Raw genomic sequence first — 24,713 nt, forward strand, 5'->3', positions numbered from 1 at the left:
ACAAAAGGCTCTGTGTTTTCTGATATCTCATATCTTTTTCTTTTCTTTTCTGTTTCTTTTTTGTTTGTTTGTTTGTTTTTGTTTTTTCTTTTTGCTAGCTCAACCCTTTAAAAGAGACTCGCAGCAGTGGAAAATTAAACTGAGGACAAAACTTTTGTATCAAAGGCAAACAGTTAATGCAAAATGACAGTGAATTCATTTAAAAATCTACCATTGATTGAAAATCAAAATAATCTGTAAAGTGTGACTTTGAAGAAACATTGTTTTCCTTCTCCACCTTATTCAGTTTTATGCCATAGAGTTGCATGTTCCAAAAATTGGAAAGGATGGTATGAGCCATGCTGACTTCAGCCAAAGCCCTGGGACTCAGACACGAGGTGAATCTGTGCAGCTTGCTGTGCTGTCAGTCACTGGCTCAGGCTGAGCCAAGCACAGGGCAGGAAGGCTGTGACCTGTCCTTGCTGCAGGTGACCAAGGGGGATGTGGCACTTCCCGTGGCTCAGCTGGGGTGGGACCCTGCTCACAGGCCTTGCACACACCTGTGCTCCTCACTTCCACACTGAAACCTGTTCTAATGCCACCAGATAACAGTGGCCTTGTGTAGAGAAATCCTTCTGGCTGTGTGACAAGGCAGCCTCAGACCAAAGCAAAACAATTATTTAAGCGTCACATATCCAGGGAACACAGGGAAGAGTGTCTTTGCATTGTTCTCCAGACAGTCACCTCTGCTTACTCTGTTACCTTTTCTCTATCCACATCGCTGCAAGTATCTACCAACAATGGTAAAAACTGCCCTTAACCAAAGGGATCATTTTATATGAACATTTCTCTGTAGCAAGACAAACCCTCTGTACAACAGACAATCTCGTCTAAATTAATGTATTATTTATTTTGTACTTTTATTTACAACAAGCCTTAAATACAGCTCACACGCAGTAGTTAAGCTCTGGCAGTACTGGCGTCAGGGAGCTAACACATTTGCAAATTACATTTCTAAGTCATAGAAAAGAAAAGAAAAAAAAACAACTTTAAAATAACTGTTTGATCTCCGTGAAGAAGGGCCACAGGACACCGTGCTGCGCCTGCAGAGCCCCCTGGGGCACGGGGAGCTGGGGGCCAAGGGCCAGTTCAGGGACTCTGTGGGACGGGCTCAGGCCAGCTCTGGTTAATGGCCCCACTCCTCTTCCCGCTCGCCAACTCCCTCCTCTTCTTCTGGAAACACCGAGTCACTCTGACTCTTCAGGTGCTTAATGCCTGAAAGTACAGAAGTCATGGTTAAGGTTGTGTTTAGCTTGCATCAGGTATTTTTTTTGTGAAGGAAGAAACAGAAAACCAAAATAAGGGTAAGTTTTAATGCCCATATTGAGTCCTTTTTTCACAAACCTCTTAGTTTAAGTCATTTTATGGTGTATTTACAACAGAGATGTTCTCTTCCTTGAATAAAGTCTCTGAACAGTATTTGCTTCTCTTTTTTCCTTGGTAGACCTTGGTCCAGTTTGTGTTGAGCACCATTGCAAAGCTGTCTTGAGGCAAAGAGAGCCTGGCAGAGGCTCTGTCCTGACAGAGGCCAGACTGCTGGCACCAAAGCTGTGACAACACTGGGTGATTTCTGACATGGAGAATGTGTTCTTTTGACCTCCAAGTACCATGAGGGACTGGATAAAAAGGGAAATTCCTACCACAGGATATTTGGAAGTTCAAGTTTGAGGAAAGTTATGAAGTACCTACTGCTGGCTGGTTTCAGCCAACAAGTGAAGCAGACTTTATGAAAATGAATCAAATTACAGTTATTTCCCTGTCTCATGTTCAGTACAAGGAAGCAGACTTCAATGAATGGGCCTAGTCCCATCTTCTCAGCTCTGCCTTGGTGTGATAGAATTGGAGCTGGAAAAGGAAGCAACATCAAGATAAAAAGAGACCAGAGAGGAAGGGTTGTTATTTTCAATAAAACCTAAAGAGCAAATGCACACGATAAGTCTCAGGGTCCTCTTGTTTATGACAAAGTAGGAACATAACTATGCCTGAATTAGGCTGTTTTCTGGTGCCATTACTGTCATTACATAAAAATATTTTTGATTTCATTAAAGATCATACAGAACCATTTCTAACTGTCAGGAAAACACTTCCCTTTTCTATCACTTCCTCTCTATGAGGAGAAATGACACCCCAGCTGCTTTATGTAGATAATCAAACATCCCAATGTGCACACTGCAAGTCATAGCACTTGGGGTTCAAAAAGGGGTTCACCCTTGAGGGGTGGGGGCAAGATCCAGGTTACTGCTAATTGTGAGTAAGAAGAATTGATGATGGTGTAAGTCCAAGAGTTTTGGCTCCAGTGTCACTTAATCTGGAAGTTCCTATATCCCACTGTTTATGTCTACACCACTCCAAAATACAGGATAGATTTTTTCCAAATATATCACTTAAAAAAATATCTCAGCATAAGTAATTCCAGTTCCAGAAAGTTACAAATAGCTGTAAACAGTATCTTATAATGGCTGTACAACAACCAGCTCCACTTCTAACAGGAGCCCATCACTCTGTGCTGGACTCTGGGCTCCTCTCTCTGTTTTCTTCCACACAAATGACAGCACACAGTCTCCTGGGAAACTGTTGTTCCGGCATAAACCAAGCAAACACATTAATGCTCCAAAGCCACACTCCTTGTAAGTGTGCCCTGCAACCATCAAGCCATTTCCAGTTAAGGAACTGTGATACATGAAGGTGCTCAGCTGCTACCAAGCTCTTAGCAGCTCCTCTTGAGCAACACCCTTTAGTAAGACAAACACTTTAAATATGATTTCACCTAACTGTACGTTAATGGACGTTTGTTTCCAAATTATGTTGTGTTTTTTAAGGTAAATTTGTCTCCTGTTGTTTCCTCTGCACTTACAGAGCCATTTCTTCACAATTCACAGTACTCACCCAACAGCTGCTGTTCAGTACTTCAGACAGGAATTGCTAGGAGCCAGAGTGAATCATTTTTTAGGGAGCTTTTCAAAGATGAGAAGGGGAAAGTTATGGACAGAAAAGAAGGCATGTGATACATGGTGTGATGAAACCATGGAACTGAATTTTTTGTAGGAGTGAAGACTTTTAGTTATGCTGTTTAATTGCAGTATTAAATATGAAAATTGTAGTAAATTGAGAGAAATTACATCAATGAGCATTACCCATTGATTTTCACATGGCAAGTAGCTATTGATCTTATTTAATGATTTTTCATAACCTCCATTCTGCAGCCTGCCTTCACCTCTGCCAGTCATTTTCTGTTACGTTGTCCCTTAAGTGACCAATAAGTGACTTGTAGGACTTCATGCACTTATATGTAAGCCTCAAGATGTTCTCACAGCATCAGGCTGTCAGAATGATCTGACCCTTGGTGTGGCATTATGAAACAAGATGCTCATCTACACAATGGAATAAATTAGTGTGAATTGACATAGAGGTAATGACATTCCTGTCAGTAACATATGAACATGTATGACAGGAAATGCTGGTAACTATCCTGAAAAGATACATTTCCTGCACAAAGCTGCAGACTTTCACAGTGCAAAAATGGCCTGGAGTAATAAAAATACTTAGTTAAATTACAGCAATCACACACTTGGATTAAAAGCATATCTAGCCACATAACATGGCAGTGGCTGCCAAGGGTGGGCAGAGGGCTTTGGAGCTGGGCAGGTGCACACGGGCACATTCAGCCACAGCTCCAGAGAAGAGGCTGGAACAGGGGCTGTCCAGTATGGCTCCACTGGGGTTATTCAGGCTGAGTCCTGCCCTTTGTCAATATGAACCATATGACAAGCAGGTGAACCTCTACCCACAGCGAGTGTTGCTGGATCAGTTCAGCATCTTTGCTTGGCAATATCTGAATTGTTTGCTGAAAGGTTACATTCTGTTAGAGACTGAATAAAAATTCATTACTCGGGTCAACTCAACCATTTTTACAACCACAACCATGGCAACACTAATTTATCAGAAAGGATATTTCCTTCTCATATTTCCAATGCCCTCAGCTTTCTCAGTTAGTAGCCAAGAAGGACCAAAATGCTGTAGTTTGGGGATTATTTCTGTTCACTGATTGCATGAAATCAATCAAAAAACAGATGAGCATGAAATACAGACTGCAAGATTTTACTTGTAGCAAAAAAGCAAAACAAAGCCAGGATATTTTAGAAGAAATTGTTAGTATGTAAGAGCATATCCAAGTTAGAAAAAATTTACTGATTCCACATAAACTGCACAAACTTTGCAGTATCAGTTGCAAATAGGGAGGACTGTAAATGCTGATCCATGGAGTCACCCTGTCCCATCAATGTCCCTTTTCCCAAGCAATGAATTTGTGGGCCCTCCATTTCCTGAAGCTCTGTTCTGCTGCTGCTCCGTTTCTCTCACTGGGTGCCCTGCCCTGCTCTGCCCTTTTTTGGGGATGGGGCTCACAGGGTGCCACCCATCCCACTGTCCCCATGGGTCCCCAGTCCCCTCTGTACCTGACCCAGCCCCTGCTTCACCACGTCACACCCTGCCTGGGGCTCTGCTCTTCACCTGCAGCACAAACCCCCTTACAGACCAAACACTGCCCCTTCTCACCGCTCTCTGAAGATGTTTCATACCCACAGCGTGTTCACACTCATCCTTATGCTCCTTTAAAACAAAGTCTGTTTGGACACTGCTAAAGCCAGCAGGACAAGAATTGGTATTTCCCAAAGGGTTTATATTTCACTGCAGGTAATTTAATCCAATTAATGTTGATAAACAAACCCATAATTTCAAACCAGATTGAGTAGCCATACACTAATATAATTTGAACTGTCAATTCTTATTAGATGAAGTCACTGTCTCAAAGAATATTTGTAAAATTCTAGATACTTATGAATGAGAATGGGACAATTTTTTGTCATTTTTGTAGTCACATCACATCTGCAGCTGTCTTTTTTTGCTTCTCTCCACCTAACCAATGCACCAGCTTAGAAAGCTAAGTAGGGTCACAACATTTGAAATAACCAAGTGTTCCTGAATTAAGTATCTCTTGGAAGATAATTTTTAAAATATTCAAGTAATTAAGGCAGCTCCCCATCCTATTTAACACTTCTTCCTTCACTCTGCTTCACTGCCCAAGGAAGGGTGTTGACATTTATCAAACTCAGGATTGAAGTCTGGTTGGCAGCTTGAATTCCCTAAAGTTTGAAGGGTTATTTAGTTTTATGATTTAGAGCTGATCCTCTCTCTAGCAAAAACAAATTTCCAGATTTGCAGAAAGCAGTGAAAGGCAGAGATAAAACAGGTTCATTTTCAGCCTTTCAGAACTCAAATCACTTTGAAATTATCATGCAAACAGACCTGACCAAAGAGGATAACAGCCAAATAAAAATATCTCAGCCAATGCTAAATGAATTATTTTCTAGTTTCCTTAGCAAAAATGAGAATATCAAAAGAAATATCATATACTCATACTACAAAACAAAAAAAAAAAGTCTATTCTTTTTAATGGTACATTCTGGTTTGCATTTACCAGTTAAATATGTTTTGACTTCTCTGATGTGTCTTCCTCGTAATTGAAGTAAAGCAAACAAACAAACAGACAGACAAAACAGACAGACAGACAAAAACCACAAAACCCAAACAACCAACAATAACCAACCAAACAGAAAAAAATCCACAAACTAATGTCATTAAATCCAGCAGCCAGCACAGGTCTTTGGCTGAGTTGGTGCAATGGAAAGCACTTGTGGAGAGCCACATGAAGCTGGCATGTCTTCCAGGGCAGCCTCCTCCGTGGACAGGGATGGGCCCTGCAGTTACAGAACAAGTAGCTGCATCAGGTCAGGGGCAGCTCTGGGGCACCAGACAGCAGCCTGCCTGTACCAGGGAAAGTACCAGAAGATGAAGGTGTCTGGTCGAGAATTGGAAGAGATTATTTTCTGACTGGATATAAGGAAGAAATCATTCCACTGAGTGTATTTTAGCTCTGGTGTGATTTCTCAGTGAAAATGTGATATGTCTCTTCAAGGAGATTTTCAGTACTGAACTAGATAAAGCATTGAACCACTGTGTTAAATTTGGTGCTAATTCTGCTTTATGCATTAGATTGAACTGTGGGCTTTCCAAAGGTTCCTTGCAACCTAAATGACTACTCCTACACACACATCTCCTATGCATTTTGACTTTCTTGATCAAAACTTTGGTTCTTTGGCTGGAAAGAAATTAAATCCCACTGTGTATTTTCTTTTTTTCTTTTTTTAATTTTTTTTAAACAGCTGAAATACAGGAGGGTGTACATTCCATGCAAGAGCAGAACAGGAAACCAGTAAGAAAAATGGAGGCCCAAAACCTACTTAGAGCTTTCTCTTGTTTCCTCTTCTCATAAATGACCTGTTATCTCTCTCCTTCATCTGTACAATCAGTTCCTGAAACCTTTAATCTCTTTTTACTTAATTGAGTGGTTTAGATAAGCTGTGCTTGCATACAAGTCAGAGTTCAGTGCTTAAGCTTTCACTAGTAACTCTTAAAAACCATTAATCTTATCCTTAACCCTACCTACCTCCCCTTCTTTGCCCTCTGCCATTCAGCTCACCACAAATTATGCTCACTGGTTTTACCTTATCAGCCCTCTCTGCCCCCATCCTCCATTTCCTTTGATCCAGTTGCCCTTATTCCCAGTCTCAAAGCTTTCTGGCCAAGTGCCTGGTGACCTCTCTCTCCATCCTTTCCAGCTTGCTGATATCTTTGCCCCTGACAATTTTTGCCCTGATTCTCCTTCCCCCTTGTTTTTCTGCTGCTGTAATGCCTTTCTCCTTGTCATTCTCCCTGATAGTCATCGTCCCTTCCATCCAAATTAAAACTCTGGAGTGCATCTTCTATGCAAGCTCATGGAAGTCTAAGACAATACCTCAAAGTGGTCAAAATCAAGCTCTTGATCTGAAGTCTTGCCCGAAACATTCATCTACTATGAACAATGCTGTCATTTCCCCCTGATATTTAGGCTTACACATTTCTGATTTCCACTCTTCTCTAGATCCCTATATCAAATTTTCATCTGAGTCTTGCATGTTTTTCTTGCTTAATGCATCCCATATAGACTTTACCATTTATCCAGACTTTGAAACTCTCCTTATTCAGGGGTCTTCACTACTACCACAGTTCTTTCTCCAAGCTTTATAAGTGTACCTTTCCTCCTGCCACTACTTTCCCCCTTGAATTCCCCCCATTCATTCCCTCCATTTCAGACTAATGATGGCTATTTATGCTTTCAAGAAAAATTAAATTTTTTCATATATTATGGTCATCATCCGCACTCAAATCAGGAAATGATACGACTTTGTTTCTCAAATTGCTTGGATTTAGATTAGCATTTCATTCCTTCTCATTCCTTCTCACTCCTTTTCATTCCTTCTCCTAAAGTTCTGGAGAGGTACAACTATCTGCCTCCAGGCTACTTCCAAATCCTCCTCAAAATCCCCAGTTACAGAATTTCAGAAACACCCTGAGAATATTTTTCTTGCCAGCCTGCTGAGACAAAGACTTGTTGCTTTCCTCCCTGAGATTCTCTGTCTGTTCCTAAGCTTGACTGCTACACCCTAGCTGGGAGTTCCCTGGTGCAACAACCAGTTTCTGCTAAATGTTTGAACAAGGTTTATGTGGCATAGACCAAATTCCTGGTGTGGGTTCCTGGATGCTTCATTAACCTCGATATGATATGACAAGAATTGTGGCACACAGCGATCGGTCGATGATTACTGAGTATGAACAAAGAGCCAGACAATGGCTGATGTTTGTGTGCAAACACAAGATGCATTTTACATACCTTTCCTTGTGTTTCTTCCCTCCCAGCTGGAAGAATGGCTTCAGTCTGACAAGCTGGCAGCTATTATTTCACTTGCTGATGCTCATGCTCAATAACCACACCAGATGACCTGTGGCAGGAGGTTAATCCTGCTTCCAAGCAGATCTGGCAACAAGAGCCCAGCCTGTGTGTCCCAAGGCAGCCACTCTCTTGGGTGGTCTCTAAGCTACTGGTGGTTCAAAGAGTATCAAAAAGTTATCTATGACATGACAACAACACACAATAAAACACACAGTTCCAGGCCTTGGCAAGTCCCACGTGTATGAGTGAGTGAACAGGAAAAACACAGGGAAGGGAAGGCAAAATAAAAATAAACAGATGTGGAAATTTTGCTTTATAGATGTTGGTTACTGTGAACAATCTGCTTGATGTAGCAGAAAGTTTTTAAAAATTTGGGTCATTTTTTGTTGAGAAAGACTGAAAAATTTTGCACTGTGCAATGGTCTCAAAGGACTCTGAGTGTTACCCATGCCTGTAAGTTTCTGTTAAGCAAGGTTTCACAGAGGCTTGATAACCAACATGTAAGGGTTGCCCTTAATCCTGTGGCCAGTGAGTTTGAATACAACCAGGTCTTTTCTTTATTATGCAAATTTTGGTCCCACTGCTCCAGAAATTAATGAGATTTTCTGTTACTATTGTTAAAGACATACGTAATTGATGTTAAATTCCAGTTATAAAGACAAAACCCCACATACTGTTTATTTGCAATGAATTTATGTAAAATACTGGAAATTACTGTTGTATATGGTTTTAAAGTTTGAGATATGAGATAAACAAGTTGATATAGAAAGTAGGTCCACTAGATATCCTCAAACTCCTGTTTAGATTAGCCAAGAAAAAGCAAAGTCAGGCTGTCACTCTGTGATTTACAAACCAGCAGATATGGTGGACTTCCAAATTTAGAATTAAAATAATCTGTAGCACCAATCTGGCAGTTTAAACCATGCTGACATTTTAGCAATATATTAATAATAATTTTAAAAACCCTCTGTGTGTTGCAGTATTTTATACCTCAGCTCAAATTTAGGAGAAAAAAATTCACCTATTCGTTGTGATTATGAGATCAAGACATTATTCAGTCTTGCAAGTTCATTTAATTTTTTTTGTCTCTCTAATATGCATGACTAAACCAAAACAAATGATCTGATGCATTGGCAAATATGATGGGGTTATGTAGGTCACATATCTGATCTGGAGCAGATCAGATCATCAGCATATTCAGCAGGTCACCATGGCCCTGTAGAGGTTTGTGAACGATCATTCAGAAACCCAGCAACAAAGTATGACTAATTTTCTAAATCTGCTGGCTACTGCTAACTCTTCTCTTAGCTCAAGTCACACAATCCTCAGTCGTCATGGTGAGCCTTTTAAATGACAAATGCTGAGGCTTATTTGAGGCTGCTTTCAGTCAAAAGGCTCACTGTTAAACTATCACAATGAAGACTGTATGAGAGAAGCAAAAATCATGTTGCAAATGTCTGGCTACTTTCCATTTTGTTCTCTGAGACATCGCTTTGCACTTCCCATTTTTCCCTCTCAGAATGGCTTGAAGCAGCCCTGGCTCCTGAGGAGAAGCATGAAGGAGCTTCTTGCACAGAAAAGCTTTTGTTGGCCCTCCAGAGGCTGGCCAGAACACGGACTGGAGAGAGGGGTCAGCTCTGCCATGGCTGGAGGGGCTGCATCTCCCACTCACTGTAGTCTAAAGAGTAAACAGAGAGGTTTTTGTTGCCCCAGGCAACTTCTGCCTGTATGGAAACATCTTGTTCTGCTGGCCCTTCCTTCCCTTGCTAGCCCTCAGACTGCACAAGTCAGCCAGTCTTCAGAGTTCAGATGAAGACTAGGAGCAAGTGCATGTTTCAGCCTCTATCAGCCTCAGCCCAGCACTAATCACCCTTTGGAAAAACAGAAAATATTTCTTAGCTGATTCTGTAGAGTATGGCTCTTGGTTAAATACCTCAAAAACTTGATCAGGAAAGCAAGAGGAGATGGCTTCCACATCAGTCAGGAATCTGGGCAGTACTGCAAGGCTCTCCTCCTCACAGCTCCTGTGCTGCTCTGATCAGGAGCTGGGGCCAGCAATCAGGAGGGGATTAGAGTTTTTCAGCTGACACTTCTCCATCCCAATTTTTCACAGCTAAAAGACAGGCTTATTGCTGCTGACGAGTGTGCTCAAATTCAACCAATGCAGGCAGACCTTCAAAGGTGCTGTGCTTTGACAGGTCCTGGGAAGCTTGTTGGATGGTCAGAATCTCCTCTGAGAAAGCACTTGTCTGGAAGCCAAATCTTACTGGGCAACATGTTTATTTGCTGGAATTGCTAAGCCCTCACTTTAACATCAGCACCATGTTCAGTCAGGCAGCTGTCTGCCTGAGAGTAGGTCAAAATCACAGGGCTGGCAGAATTGTTCCCTTATGTCAAAGGATTACAGTAATTCCACCAAATAAAAGGCCACATTTTCAAATCTCTAATCAGCTGCTCCATAATAACAGAAGTCAAAAGCTCTGCTACTGCCACAAATTATGTGCTAGAAACCACTGGCCTTAAAGGTTCATGAGTAGCATTTTCTAAACACAGTTTCTTTAAATTAAACCATCTTACACTTTCGCAGGACACTTCTGTCATTCTTAGTATTCACCACATCTTCTCCAGCCTATGCATCCAGGTGGAGCCACTCTGTAGCCTGATTACCTTAAGCCAGGAGGCTAGAAGTGGGAAGTAGGTTTTACAGCTAGAAAATCACATCAGCAAAAGCTGATGCTAAAGACAGCATGAAATGATGCTCAGTATTGCACCTACAGAAGATAAGTCTGTTTAGAGGTGGGGACAAGCCAAATTTTAGTTCTGTAGACTGCTATGTACAAAATAAAACAATTTTATCATCCTACCTGCTGTAAGTAAGTAAAGGAAAAGTTGAGGACAATTAGATAAATTTTAACTTTCATAAGAAGACTTCTGCATTCTAAAATATATGCCATTGTTCAACTTCAAATATGGATCAAGTGTAGAATTAGGTTGAAGGCTGTGCTTTACATCAGAGATTCAGTTATAAAAATAAGGGTCCTTTCCAGGCCTTGAAATCAGTGAGCATTTACAAAAATGGTCCTCCACTTGTCTCTAGGAACAAATGCTATGTTCACAGTTACTATTACTTTTACAGAGGAAGAAACAAGAGTTCTGCTCCCAATATGTTAGAAGATTAAATAGTAACTTATGTGTGAGGAAGGGAATCAAATGTCAGTTGTATTTCTTCTAATCTGTTCCTGCCAATAATGGCAATCAAGAACATTTTAATAATTTTTTATTATTATTATTTCTTAATGGGAAATTACTGACCTGCTCTCCTGGCCATTTCTCTTCCTGCAGCACAGTTTTGTCTGTATGTATTCTTATTCCAAACCCCTGCTGGTGCTGTGCAAACCAGTCTTCAAATCCTAAAGGATTTGCCTTCAGCAATTAATTCTTGGGGGAAATACTGTATTAAAGGACCTGAACTGAAGGAGTCTGGGCTTTTTGGACCTTACATGGGCTGACATTTGCCCTTAGTTGGTTTGTGAAGTTCTTATGGTTGCACTGTGACAGAAGAGTAACACGATATTTTATCCATGCCGTATGTTTTAACTTCAAATTAAATTACAGTAGTTTCACGAATACAAGCCGCACGGATTATAAGCCGCACCCCCGGTGCCTCGACAATGTTGCTGTCTTTGTCAATAGATAAGCCGCACCCCGAATATTAGCCGCACTTTCGTTCGTCGCGAGAATCCGTGCGCAGCTTTCACAAATTGGCCAATTAGTAACAGGATCGCGGCATAGCGGGCTTTACTGGCTCGGGGCGGGGCCAGGCAGGCTCGGCCCACTCATGGTTGCTGACGGGGCCGGCCGGGTGGTGCTGCAGCCGCCGCCGGGCTCACTGGCCCCCCCTCTCCTGTCAGCACCGCCCCGCTGCTGCGTTTACGTACTCGCCCTGCCGGCAGGCCAGCCACTGCCGCCGCTGGCAGGCATGCCGGCCGCGTCGCCGCTGTGTTCCCTAGCCCTGCCGGCGGGCTGCCGCCGCTGCCGCCTGGCTCGCCGGCCGTGCCGCGCCGCGTTCCCTAGCCCTGCCCGCCGCCGCCCGGCTCGCCGGCCGCGCCGCGTTCCCTAGCCCTGCCGGCGAGCTGCCGCCGCCCGGCTCGCCGGCCGCGCCGCGCCGCGTTCCCTAGCCCTGCCGGCGGGCTGCCGCCGCTGCCGCCGGGCTCGCCGGCCGCCCCCTCCCGTCTGCACTGCCGCCGCGTTTCCTCGCCCTGGCCGGCACTGCAGGCCCCCGCACCGCCGGGCTCCCCCATGCTGCTGGCCCCGATTCTGCTGGGCTTCCCCCGCTGCCAGGCAGCCCCACCCGCCGGCCTTCCTGCTTCTGCCATGCTCCCCTGCACTGCTAGCCCCAGTTCTCCCGGGCTCCCCCACCCTGCTGGCCCGGGCTCTGCCGCCCCCCTGCCCCGCCCTGCTGGCTCAGGCTCTGCCGCCCGCCCCCCACACTGCTGGCCCCGCCTCTGCCAGGCTTTCCCACCTCTGCCGGGGCCGGCCGGGCTCCAGCTTGGCTTGGGGCTGCCGCGGGCTCTCACTTCCGTGTTGGCAGCTTTTAGAATTTTGTTAATGTATTAGCCGCCCCGGAATATTGGCCGCACTTCCGGGTTTCCACCAAAATTTTGGTCAAATTGGTGCGGCTTGTATTCGTGAAATTACTGTACATCCTTTCAAATAGCAGTTTTTGTTAAGGTTTAACAAACATATTGTGTGGCAGAGCAGTGTTGATGGTGGGGAGAGCTGAAGCTGGGCTGGGATGGATGGCCCAGAGCAAGGCAAGCCCACTGCACCCTGCTGTCCTGGCAGCACAGCCAGCACAAGCCAAGTGAAAAAGGAAAATGCTACTTTTCTGCAAACCTCTGAGCAGTAGGAACAAACCCTAGTGTTTTTTCCTGTGATTTACTTACAGTGATTTGGTCCCAAAAAAAAGAAATGCACTTGTCTGTGATTCCTTGTCCAGCCAGCAGAGAGACTTCCAGGGCTTGGTTTTTTTCTAGGCAGTCTGTAACAGACCCAGGGCAACTCTGTGCCTGACTTGCTTTAAGCAGCATGGATTCAAACCAGGGCACTTTTAAATATGACAGCAGCAGACTTCAATAGTTGAATATTTGCACCTCCTTCAAGCCGGACAATTTTTATTTGTTCCTGATTAGGAAAATAGCTCTGAAATTTTCCAGTTCCCTTTAGGAAGAAAAAAAATCTACCAAAAAAAAAATAAAAATAAAAAAAAAAAAACCAAAACTAGCAATACCAGAACATTTAGTTTTGCCTAGTTTGTTAAAAATAAAATAAAAAAAAAAAAAATAGGGATGCTATAGGAAAATTAATTTGATTTTCATACGCCTTCAAAACACAATGGAAATGAAGGTCTTTTCATTCAAAATCTAACTGAAAATGCTTTACAAAGCATTTTAATCTCCTCAACTTCATAAGCTGTTTCCAAGAAGCTGTATTTTTTAAGGCATTCTTATCTGACTTCTCATTTTAGTGGACAGCATTACCCAGCTGTTCACTTTTTCCTGGACAATTGCACTGTAGTTCTACTTCTTTAGATTTTGACTGACATGGGAACTTTTCTGAGGTCAAGAAACCCAAACAGTTGAGAAAAAACTTATTGCCACATCCTTAGGGGAGAGAATCCTTGGCAGAGAAGAGAAGGCTGTGATACTGAGAAGCAGAATCCTGAGTATGTGATGAAGTCCTGTGTGTAATGCCTGAACAGCTTTTGCTTCTTCTGTTTCACCCCCAGGTCTGGCAAGACACCCCCAGCATTCTGTTCACTTTATACTCTGGATCCACATTTTCTATTTTTGTTATTCTTTTTGTGGTTATTATTTCTTTCCATGATCTGGGGCAGATACAGAAACAAATTAGTTCATGGTAGACATAAATTTCTCATTGAATGCTCTGTGCAGCCTGAGATTTTTGGGGTTAGGAAGAAAATATTTCCAGTGAGTTTTCAAAATGAAGACAGGAGCAAAATCTTTGCTGGTCACCCAAAATTCCAAAATGGTATTTCTCTGCAACACTTCCATGTGTGGCTTTCACTTTTAATTAATCCTGTCTCTTTCTTTTGCCAGAAGTCTATAAGCTTCTCTGTTAATTTGCTGATTAATTCCCTACTGAGTTATAATTATAATCTTCATTGTGATCCTTTCTATGATGACAAAGGAGATAGGATTTTAGCATCAGCCTAACCTCACATCATTAATATTGTAAATGCTGAAATTAATTTTTCTTTTACATATTTTACAAACAACTTCAAAATTAAAAAAAACCTTGTATGATTAAACAAGTGATTACTAGGCCAGTGTTTAGCTTATCCCCACTGCAGTTGTTTCATGGGTGGCATATGAATAATAGGCCATTATTATTTTCTTCATATTACCCTAGCAAGTCCTGATTTTTGCTTCTGGGACATTTTCCTAGGACACATCATCAGCCATGCAAAGTGACAAGCAGAGAGCTGTCTTACAGAGGTAGAGAATATTCTTCCCCAAGAGAGGGCACCTGTTGGACTGAAAGGTGAAATTTGGAGAGAGGCAGCTGTGGGATGATGTTTTCACTGTGTTGTCCTCCCCATGGCGTGAAAGGTTTGGTCTGTGCCAATCAGCTCTCACCCAGAAAGTTCCCAGCTGGCTGCAGGCACCCGTGAGCATTTCTGCTGGGCGTTTTTGGATGGCTCTCATGACTTGGGAGCATAAAAGGGAGCAGCATTGCTTTGCTGCAAGGAAGAGTTTTCACAGAGTAAGGGCACAAATCCCTTGAATCACGGGAAACAAACTGGATTGTAGCAATTTATGGTGTTTAGCACAGTAATATAGGCAGATTTTCCCATTCTTACAAAAATACAGACCAATTTAGTACATAATGTTTATGCACAACCAGGGCACTTCTCTGGTAGAGAAATTTAGCAAAATCAAATTCCTAGCTTAGACATAAAAAGGTATTCTGGTACAGTGTCTGATCTTTTGGCAGAGGCAAAAAGAGAACAGAAGTTTAGTGTGACATCTTTAGTAATATTTTAAATTTGAAATGTTTCGATTTTAACATCTTCAGCTTATAGGCAACTGAAACCCAACCAAATTCTTATCTTTAAGTATTTTTGATTGCTGGAAAATTAAAACTCAGTGTTAATAATTACATTATTCAACACGAAATGCAGTCACCACAAACTATTTGCATTGCAGTAGCTACAGCCAGTATTACCTTACAGTTGCCACAGACAGCAAAACATTGGGAAAAAATCTTTGGTGGCTCTTTATTGTGTGAGTGACTTGAACCTGTAAGAAACCTACCTCTTCTGGTTTGCCCAAGGCATCAAAATACCCCAGAGCCAGCATCCGGTACAACCATAAGGAAATTATGCCATAAAAACACATTGACATAGAATTGTCAGAGCCTGAAAACAAGAATTGCTCTCAATTTCTCTGGAAAGCACAGTAAGAATATCAGTTTACTCAGTTTAACAGGGGAAAATATAGACAAGGTACAGAAAAGGTAGACTCTCCTCTAAAGGTTTAGACACATTCAGATCACAGTCATAAATTCTTTAAAAATTAGTTTTCACACTTCTTATCTTAGATCTTGCTAAGAGTGAGTTGAAATAAAAGTCAGGCTCTAACAATTGATGGGATGTGGGGAATACTGCTGGAAGGCAGGAGAAATGCAGTAATAACCTCACAGATTTTAAGCTGAAATCAGTCAGATTTAATATAATTCCACTCCTTATAACGGTTCTTGCCATTCAACAGTGGAGCTGCACCTAGGAGTCACCAGAGGGAGCCTGCACGCCAAAAATTCCGCTGTTGTTTTAAAAAAAACCTTTCATTTCTTGTGGTTTGCAAGGAAATTGAAAGCTGAATTTAGATAATTTCTCCCCATTGCTGAGAAAAAGAGAAGCCTGCTGCCTCCCTTTGCCTCTGTAGAGGGTACCAGCCATGGGTGCTGGGCCAGTGGTAGCCACAGGCTCTGCTGCTCACTGGCAGTGCCTCTGCCTTCCCAGCTCTCCTTCCACTGGGCACCTTTCCTTGAGGCTTGTGTCTGGACACAGTCCCAGCTGAGCTGGATGGGTTGTGTGGGCTCCCTGCACCTCTGCAGGGACAGGTGCAGCCACAGCGTGCCCTGTGTCCCTGGCACCTGGAGAGATGCCCCTGCAGGGAGCAGCCACGCTCCTGCACCTTCCCAGAGATGTGTGTGCACATCCCCTCCTTGTGTGTGCCAGCACAGCCAGCAATGCTGCACCCTGAGCTGGGACAACCACAGCAAACAGGTCAGGGGAGTGTTTTCCTCCTGAGCAGTCACTAGAGCCCACAACTCCTTTAATTGTATTGTTAGAAATAGTTATTCTGTAAATTGTTCGGAGCCTGCCGATCATCTCCTCAGGCTATAAAAGATCTGTGGAATGACGCTGGTTGTTCCCAGGTTGTGTGAGAGATGAAAAACCTGAAGTATCCTCCCTCCCTCTGTTTCAAGAAAAAGCAGCAGCTACATCAAATGAGAGCTTTTAAACAACATCCTGCTGGCCTGTGCAGCTCACAGGAAGATGAATCCCTTTTCACATCCATATGCTAGCTGCAGTATTTCCTGTGTTTTTCTGGTCACAGTCACACATAATTCATGTGAGCACTCAGTCCTAGCTGCAGGCCTGAAAGGATGTGGTTGAAATCTTCAGGCTGCTCATGTTCTTGTCTCCATGCCAAAGCTCTGGTGGATGGTTTTGGGAACTCTGTGTTCTTGCTATACTGGGCAATGTTGCATCCCAAGGGGTGAAGGAAGGGAGAAATTATGGAGGGGAGTAGAACCACATGCCTCCTGTAGAAAGTTTTTGGTTTAAATAAATTCAGACCAATAGGCATCCACTTCAAAAGGAAAAAACAACCAAATACTAAAAACCCAGAAAACAACCCCACCACAAGAAACGCAGCACAGATGGTCCCTAAAAATCAGAAGCATGGTTTCTCCATGTTTCTCTTAGCTTAACCACAGGAACAAGGACCATGTTGTTCAGAAAGAGAGATATCACAAAGCTGATGTGCTACTGGAACCTTGACTCGGGCCAGGGTGAAACCTGAAGTAAAAGAGCTAATGGAAGCTACTGTCCCTGGAAGAGCAACCTGTGGCCAGGAGCCACGCTCATGGAAATCATTGCCCTGATCGCAGGAGGAGTCAGAGCAGGTGGTGGGAGCTTGGCTGATGGCTGTGAGCCTGCACCTACTTGCACATGCTCACAAAGACCAGCACAGCTGATGGAATTGCAGCTGGAAGGTCCTGGGATGATTTTGCTGTGTCAGGCTGATGCCACTGCTCAATGCACAGTGGTGCCTTTCATGTTATACAAATTCACTATTAGCCTTCAACTTACCTGTAGTCATTCTGTCTTTGAAGGCTTTGCCTTTTGGAGGTGGGGATTTTTATAAATGCAATTTGACTACATGGAGAGGAGACATTAACAGACAAAGAGGGACTGTGGAAATACGCAGTTTGGTGCAAATGCAGGGAAGGATTTCCTTTCTAAGGGTACATCAAATGAGACAGCAGCCCACATACTATGGAGACTTTTCAGAAATACACTACTTAGAGAGGTACCTCTGTATTTGTATACCTCATCTACCGCCAGAACAGCCCAATATAAACTGAGCAAGCTCCCCAGGGTTTCCCCAGCTGTGACCCCTGCAGTGCTGTAGGAGGACTGTGCTCTCCCCAGCGGGGCTGATAATGGCACAGAGCCACAGGGAAGGAGCCCCTGGCACATGCACTTGTCCCCACTGCATGCACAGTCCTGCCCTGCCTGCGTGGGAGACGTCAAAGATGTCAAACACTGAACAGGAGCAGCAGTGTGTAATCCAGGTCCTCACTCTGCCATCTTGCTTGGGATCAAATTCCAGATTTACAATGCTTTAGATGAAACAGAGGGGCAATTATTATTTATTACAGCACGGCTTGCTGGAGTCAGTGTCTGCCATGTGGCTGGGTTGTTAACCTCCAGCACAGAACATACAGCAAGGAAATAAAATTTAATGCCCTGTCAAATGGCTGACTTCATAAGAATCTTACATCTTCTCCTATAAAAATATTATTTTTTCCTCAAAAGCTGCTTCAGTTCAGAACACAAAACTGCCAAAATCTTTGTAGTTTCACTATAAATACGTCTTATATTATAAAATAACCAGAACAATGCATGCTTCCCTTTCTGGGATTTCTACTTTACATTTTAAAATATGTACTATGTCTCCCACATTTTTGTTCTATAATATTTTTGTTGTAGCTCTTAAAAGGTTGACTTTTTAATGTTGTCTCTTTCTGCTTAGAAACAGTATGATGTTTACACTGCTCTGTATTTAATACAACACTGCTTAATAACACTGTTTTCAAGTCATAAATGCTGTTTCACAGCATTTTTCTCAGATTAGCTTCTATCATAAAAATAAAGTTGCATCTTTAGAAGGAGGCCAGTTCAGCATTCATTGCACAAGATTAGAAGGAACTATCAGATATGTGGATTTCACACTGAGCCAAATGAGGTCAGTGGAAATACTCCCCCAGACTTTGGTCTGTGTTGGACCACACGAGGTAATTTAGGGACTGACATTAGTGCTCAACACAGCCTTTTTTCCTTCACTCCAGGTAATAGTGGCAGATGACAAGTTATAACACAAACATCCCAGTTTTTCTGTGGAACAGATGTCAAGCTCAGTCTGCTGGACACCTTGGTCTCTCTATAGGTACTGCAATATTTATTGCAGCCAAGCCCAGAGCCATTCTGAAGCAGGAGCTGCCAGCTGTGCGAAATGAAATGTATTCAAAGCTGCCAACAGTAAGAAATTAAATACAGACTACAGCAGTGTCTGCCAACGTGTTGGGCAGTACCATAACGGTGGCAGCCAACTGAACTTGAGATGGCAGCAATCTGATGTATCCCTGTCACCAACTCAGTGATTCACTAATTAATTTAGCTTTTTTTCCCCCATAATTGTATCTACCATTATCATCCTAGTATTCAAGTCTGAGGAAGGAGAGAGGAGGGTAGAGAGAGAGGGAAAGACCAGGCACTAGAAGGTAATAGCTTGGTAAAAGCCAGGAAATTTATTCAAAGCTATTCCGCACCAAGCGGTGTGGTTGTGTCAGGTGCCTCTGACTAAGATGTGGATAAGAACAGTACAGAAACGACAAGAAAAGTAGTTTGGGAAACAAAGCTGCACTCTTGGGACCTAGTCTGGGACAAGGAAAAATCACAATGATACAAAACTGCAGCATAAATCTTCTATTCCCAGTGCTTCAGAAGGTCCAGACAGCCGTGGGCCTTCCACCCAGGAAATGCACTGATGGCATTTTGTCACATCACAGCACATGACAAACAAGAGAAGTGCTCATAAAGAGGCAGAACTCAGCCTTCTGTTACCCAAGAAAATCCTACTGAGACAGATTTTCTACTTAAAAGAAATGTGTTGAAGAACTGGTAGTACCAGGCTAAAGAGCAGATGTTTCTGAGGAAGACTTTGCCCCAACCTCAGGAATTGCTCCAACCACTGGGCATTGCCTGTTTTTGTGGAGTAGCCCAAGCCCCCTGCCCAGTATTTATCACAGCCATTTAACCTACTGGAAGAGGAAGAAGGTCCAAAATACACAGTCAGGACTGAGAAGACAATTGAAAACCTTCTCCATCTCCTGGTCTGGCCACATGGCTGATGTGCAACACAATCATCTTTGGAAAACGATCATCATTGGAGAGATTAGGAAAATGCAATAGCCTGAGTCAAAGTGACTCACCCACGTAAGAAAAGCTTTACTGAGCACCAGCTCAATTTGTGAATTTTCACAGGCCTGGCCTTGATGTTTAGAAGACTCTGTAGGATGTCTGATGTTATGGCTAACATTAATTTCCTAAAAATTAAATTTAAGCCCATGTATGAAGCAGAAGCAAAAAAAAAAAAAGACATGGTATTTTTCTTTCTAGAATAATGCGTTACCATTCTTGCACTGATTTGTTTAGGTAACACTAGAAGCTCTTTGCAGTTTGCCATGTAAGAAGGTAGTAAAATGATGCAAGTTTTTATAGCGACTGCTAAAGTCTTAGAAACTTCATTCCTGTGCCACTTGAAGTAAATTTAGTCTGAGATTTTTGTTCCACAATGATTCTCATGGGCTCCAAACTCAGTGCTTACCAAACTAACAATAATCTTTAATGTCTCCAGACTCTACCCATGTTCGTTGTTAACCTTCAGTCACAAAGTAATGAGATGCATCAGACATCATCAAGCTGGCCTAAGGGGTTACAAATTTGGATGAGGGCCACATACTGTACTAATTGCTTCTAATAAATTACATATTTCAGGAGGGACATCATGATTTTAATCATTTATTCTGCATGTTGTTTCCTTCAGAGAGAAGAACGAGCAGGCACTAAACAAGCAGAGCATCTGAAATTCATGGCAGAAGCTAGAAGGAGCTCATTTAATATCAACCATCATTGTAAATACTAGAATTATGCATGTATCAAGTCCCTGGGTCTGAACACTTTGGGAAAAGCCAGTGAGTTCTGGTTGTTTTAATGACTCAAACCAAAATAATGTCTTTGAATGTTCTTTAGATTATAACAGCTCTGATTTAATCCCATTTCAAATCTTGTAGCTGGGGCCTAGCCCAGGAAAAAGCCTTTGTTTTTATGCAAAGAAAAATACATTAGGGGAGAGGAATTTAAAGCATTTATTTCCCAAAAGGTTGAGAGGGAAAACAGTCAAATGTATCCCTTACTTGTGTGGGGAATGACTTTAATTATGGTTTGATGGCTCCTCATTGCAAAGGTGGTCCAGTGAGCACAGACAGCTACAATAACTTTCTTTAAAGCCTTCTGAAATTAGTAGGATCTTGATCTGATCCAAACAGCCTCTTGCAGAGTGAACTAAGATGAGTGAAATTTTCCTATTTCCCTGACCTCTAGCACATCCAGGCCAGTAGACTCGCTGCTAATGAAATCCTCAAATCGCTGGGGAATGTGCACTTCCTTCACAGGGGGAGACCTTGGTGGTATTTAAATAGCCACTAGTATTAATAGCAATAGCTGGTAGATAACGTGGGGATTTGGGATCTCTGGGGAGCAATGCAGGTTTGGGAACAGCTTCTGTTAGTCTTTGTAAACCTTGCTTCCTGTCACTGCTGTCTGCATTTCCTTCCAAGGATGAGCTGAGCTACCAAACAAAACATGACTAGCTAGGTGAAAGGAGACCTGCCTCAGCCCCAGGTATGCCCTGGGATGGAAAGCTGCAGTTGCAGCTCTGACACTCAAATGTACTCTTTTGATTTTCAAGGGGTAATGTGACACCAAGGAAGCACCATTGCCTGGGGTAGGTGTGAGCCACTTCTGCCTTGGCAGTCTAAGATGCCTTCACTTGGCCCCTCTATCTGGGAGAGTTATTATCCCATTTTAGACTTCTCTGACAAGCGTGAGGGTAAAAAATGAGACTCCAGCAAGACTTCCAGGGGCTTCTCTAGCCCACCAAGCAGAATTATGAAGATATTTCTAAAGATGCTGTTTGTGCTTTGATGGATGGATGGATCCTCGTGCTAAAACAGCTGGACATCTACTTTGGAAAAGGATCAAAGGATTCTTCTTGGTTTTGTCACACAGAACAAGAAGCAGATTAGTAAATAGGAAAAAAAGGCCTTACACAGTGAGAACTGACTGGAAAACACTGCCCGAGGCAAAACTGGTGACTATTCAAATTGCAAAACATTCCTGTGGTGGTTTTTATGGTGTTTTTCATAAGGAGGTTCAAGCCAACCTTCACACATGAAGAAGACCTTAAAGGATGAGAAAGTTTGAAGTTCAGGCATGAAAGCCTATGAATAACAGAAGAAAAAGAGAGGGGAACTGAGATGATGAATCCTCAGTTAAGATTGCTACTAAACATAGAAAAAAACTGTGACAAGAGGTGAATCATCACACAGAAAATATGACAGATTCATTTGGTGCAATCTTCAGATAGTGACTTCTGCCACCATTGTATGCTGCATACCAGCATGGAATTAACAAACTCTAGTGTGGCAGATTAGGAAAAGAAATATCTATGAAAGCAAAATGGAAAAGCTCTTTGACATCCATTAGATTTGGTAATATAACACTAAGAAGCACACCGTGAGCTGTTATCTGGTTGGCTGGCTGGGTCCCTCTCCAGATTACTACCTAAATCAATAGCTCTCACATTGATTTTTCCAGCACACTGTATTCCAGTAAAAAGAACAATGAGATGAGTCAGCTATTTGTTCTGTCTGTAGGAACTCTGGTGTGGTTTTGTTTAGGAAAATAAAAGCAGGAGCCAAAGTACACACAGATATGCAGTAATAAGAACCTGCCTGTTGCACCAGGTTTGCTACAGCTTGCTGCAGCAGCCACAGCCCAGCCTTAAGCTAGAGGAGCTTCTGTAATGATGAGACTGAACTATTTGGGGGGATCTTAGCTAATAATGCTGAATTTTAGTTTAATAAGTGCAATGGCAGAGGGAAAAAATACTCCCCCATATATATCAAAGAACAGAATCACGGAATCATGGAAAGGTTTGGGTTGGACATGACATTACAGATGATCTCATTCCAGCCCCCCTCCCATGGACAGGACACCTCCCACTAGACCAGGTTTCTCAGAGCCCCATCCAACCTTGGACACTTCCAGGGATGGGGCAGCCACAGCTTCTCTGGGCAATGTGACTCATCTGGGCAATTTAACTGAGAAGTTGATCTCCATATATTTACCATGATAGTTAAAACCTCAGCACTATGGTGTTTGCATATATTTTCATGTATTTGGATATTTCATGTAACATGTATTACAGTTCTGGTATTGTAACCAGCCATCACCATTATCTGATGTTGCTTCTGCTCTTTTCATCCATGCCAACAATTTCCCATTTTATATGGGCTCCTGCAACCACAACGTGCATATTCAATTCCTCTTTCTCTCTCCTGCCCAGCCATCAGTTCAGAAACCAGCCACCTTTCTCTCACACAGTTTCAGAATTACTTCAAAAAACTTACAGAAATTGCAACAAAACTCTTTTCAGCTGCTTGGAGGTTTGGAGTCAGGCTGAAGCACAGCTCTGCCCATGGTTTCACTTGATCCCTCTCTGCTGCAGGCATAGAGCCAAGCTCCTGCAATGGCCCCTCAGCTCTCCCCACACCCCTGCCTGCAAGCTTGGCTTATTTCTGGGAGCTTTGAGTTAACAGCAGCTACAAACTACTAAAATGCCAGAGAAGTTAACAAACTAAAATATTTGCACCTCTCCTCCACTCCATTTATTATCTCCAGCTTTAAATGTAAGGTACCAGATTCCAGTCTGTCTCATCTTCCATTAGTAATATCTCCAACATACCAATGAAAACGAAGAATAAGGACTTTTCCACCATGATTCCTTTCTTAAATTAAAAAGAGTCATCTTTATGACAGTAACAGTATGGTAAAGCTGGAGCAATCCAGCCTGTTTACACGAAGAGTTATCACCTTCCAAGTGCCCACCTGTGTATCTGGGAGTATAGTGAAATTTAGCATGCTGAGGTTCTTGAGAGGATCTATGAGGATCTGTTTTACACTGCACTTCATTTGCACAGTATTTAGTTCAGGCTTGTGCAGCAAAATAGTACAGCAGTGAGATCAATAGGTATTGCTATCCATGCAAAGCATTTTCCTTCCAGAAAAAATATTGTAATTGAACATAATAGGGTTATTTAGAATATCCAGCACATGAACTTCAGCCCATTTTGGCAAACAGACAGTCCTATGTGGCAGCTGAGTGATATTTTAACTGTGCCTAAGACAAGTATTAGAGAGCTGAAGCTACAGAATGAGATACACAGAACTGGCTGATATGGTAAATTACCTCATGACAGCAGCAGTATTTCACACAGCAAATCAGATATCCCACCTTTTCTGCCAGGTAATAAATTTTGTTAAGCAGCCAGATGGAAATTTACGTATTCATTATCTATCAGGAGACACCTGGCAGGATGGCCTTTGGACTGCAGCCTGAAAATAATCCTGCTCTGACAAGTGTCAGTCAGAAGTGCTGGTGAATCACCACAGACCTTGCTTCACTGCAAGCACCATCAAGCCAAATTCTGTTCAGAGCCATGTAAGAAGCAAGGCCTAAGTGTAGCTGTTCTGATCCCAGGGCATATTCCTTCTGCTTTTGTATGTATTCCTAAAAAGCATGTTAGCCCTCAAAACTTTTTCCAAGACTTCTCATTTTTCCTTATCTTCCCAAGAAAGTCCTCACCCTCCCTATGGTCAGATACCCAGCCCACAGTTTTGGTTGTTCTTTTCACAGCTGCCTGGAAAGAGAGGCAGAATATGGGGAAGTGGTTTCAAATAAGAAACAGAGAACTCTATGGGGCCAGCACCAATATAATTTACATATTCAAGCAGCTCTTTTCATAGTTTGGCATTCAATTATCTGTTATAGCAAACTAATCGAAGCATGAAAACTTTTCTCTGTGCAGGGGATGGAGAGATGCTCAGCACAGGGCAGCGCCAGGCAGTGAGAGCAGAGTGTGAGGGCAGGGATGGCTGGGCAGGACCCCTGGGCACAGCCACTGCTCTGGTGCCACTGTCCCCTCCCACAGGAGCCCCCGAGCCGGGCAGGGCAGGGCAGGAGCCCGCAGTACCTTTGAGGGCAGGTGGGGTGAAGACGCTCTGCTTCCTCTGCTTGGGAGACGCGCTCTGCGACTGCGGAGGGACAAAGCACAGACAGGAGGTGAGACAGGGCACGGAGAGCTTGGGCAGCTCTGGGGCACACACCCATCTGAGAGCTGCTGAGAA

The 24,713-nt window shown here is 43.0% G+C and overlaps 1 protein-coding gene across 1 annotated transcript in view; it reads right to left on the bottom strand.

Moving 5' to 3' along the window:
• Positions 1-865: 865 nt before the first annotated feature.
• Positions 866-24,713, bottom strand: part of PPP1R1C (protein phosphatase 1 regulatory inhibitor subunit 1C) — a 46,745-nt gene continuing 22,897 nt past the window's right edge. Inside the window, 2 exon segments of the mRNA XM_033064077.1 lie at positions 866-1,254; positions 24,560-24,620. Coding sequence (XP_032919968.1) covers positions 1,166-1,254; positions 24,560-24,620 — 150 coding nt within the window. The 3' untranslated portion in view covers positions 866-1,165.

Source organism: Catharus ustulatus, chromosome 7, assembly GCF_009819885.2.
Source record: "Catharus ustulatus isolate bCatUst1 chromosome 7, bCatUst1.pri.v2, whole genome shotgun sequence".
Lineage (NCBI taxonomy): Eukaryota > Metazoa > Chordata > Aves > Passeriformes > Turdidae > Catharus > Catharus ustulatus.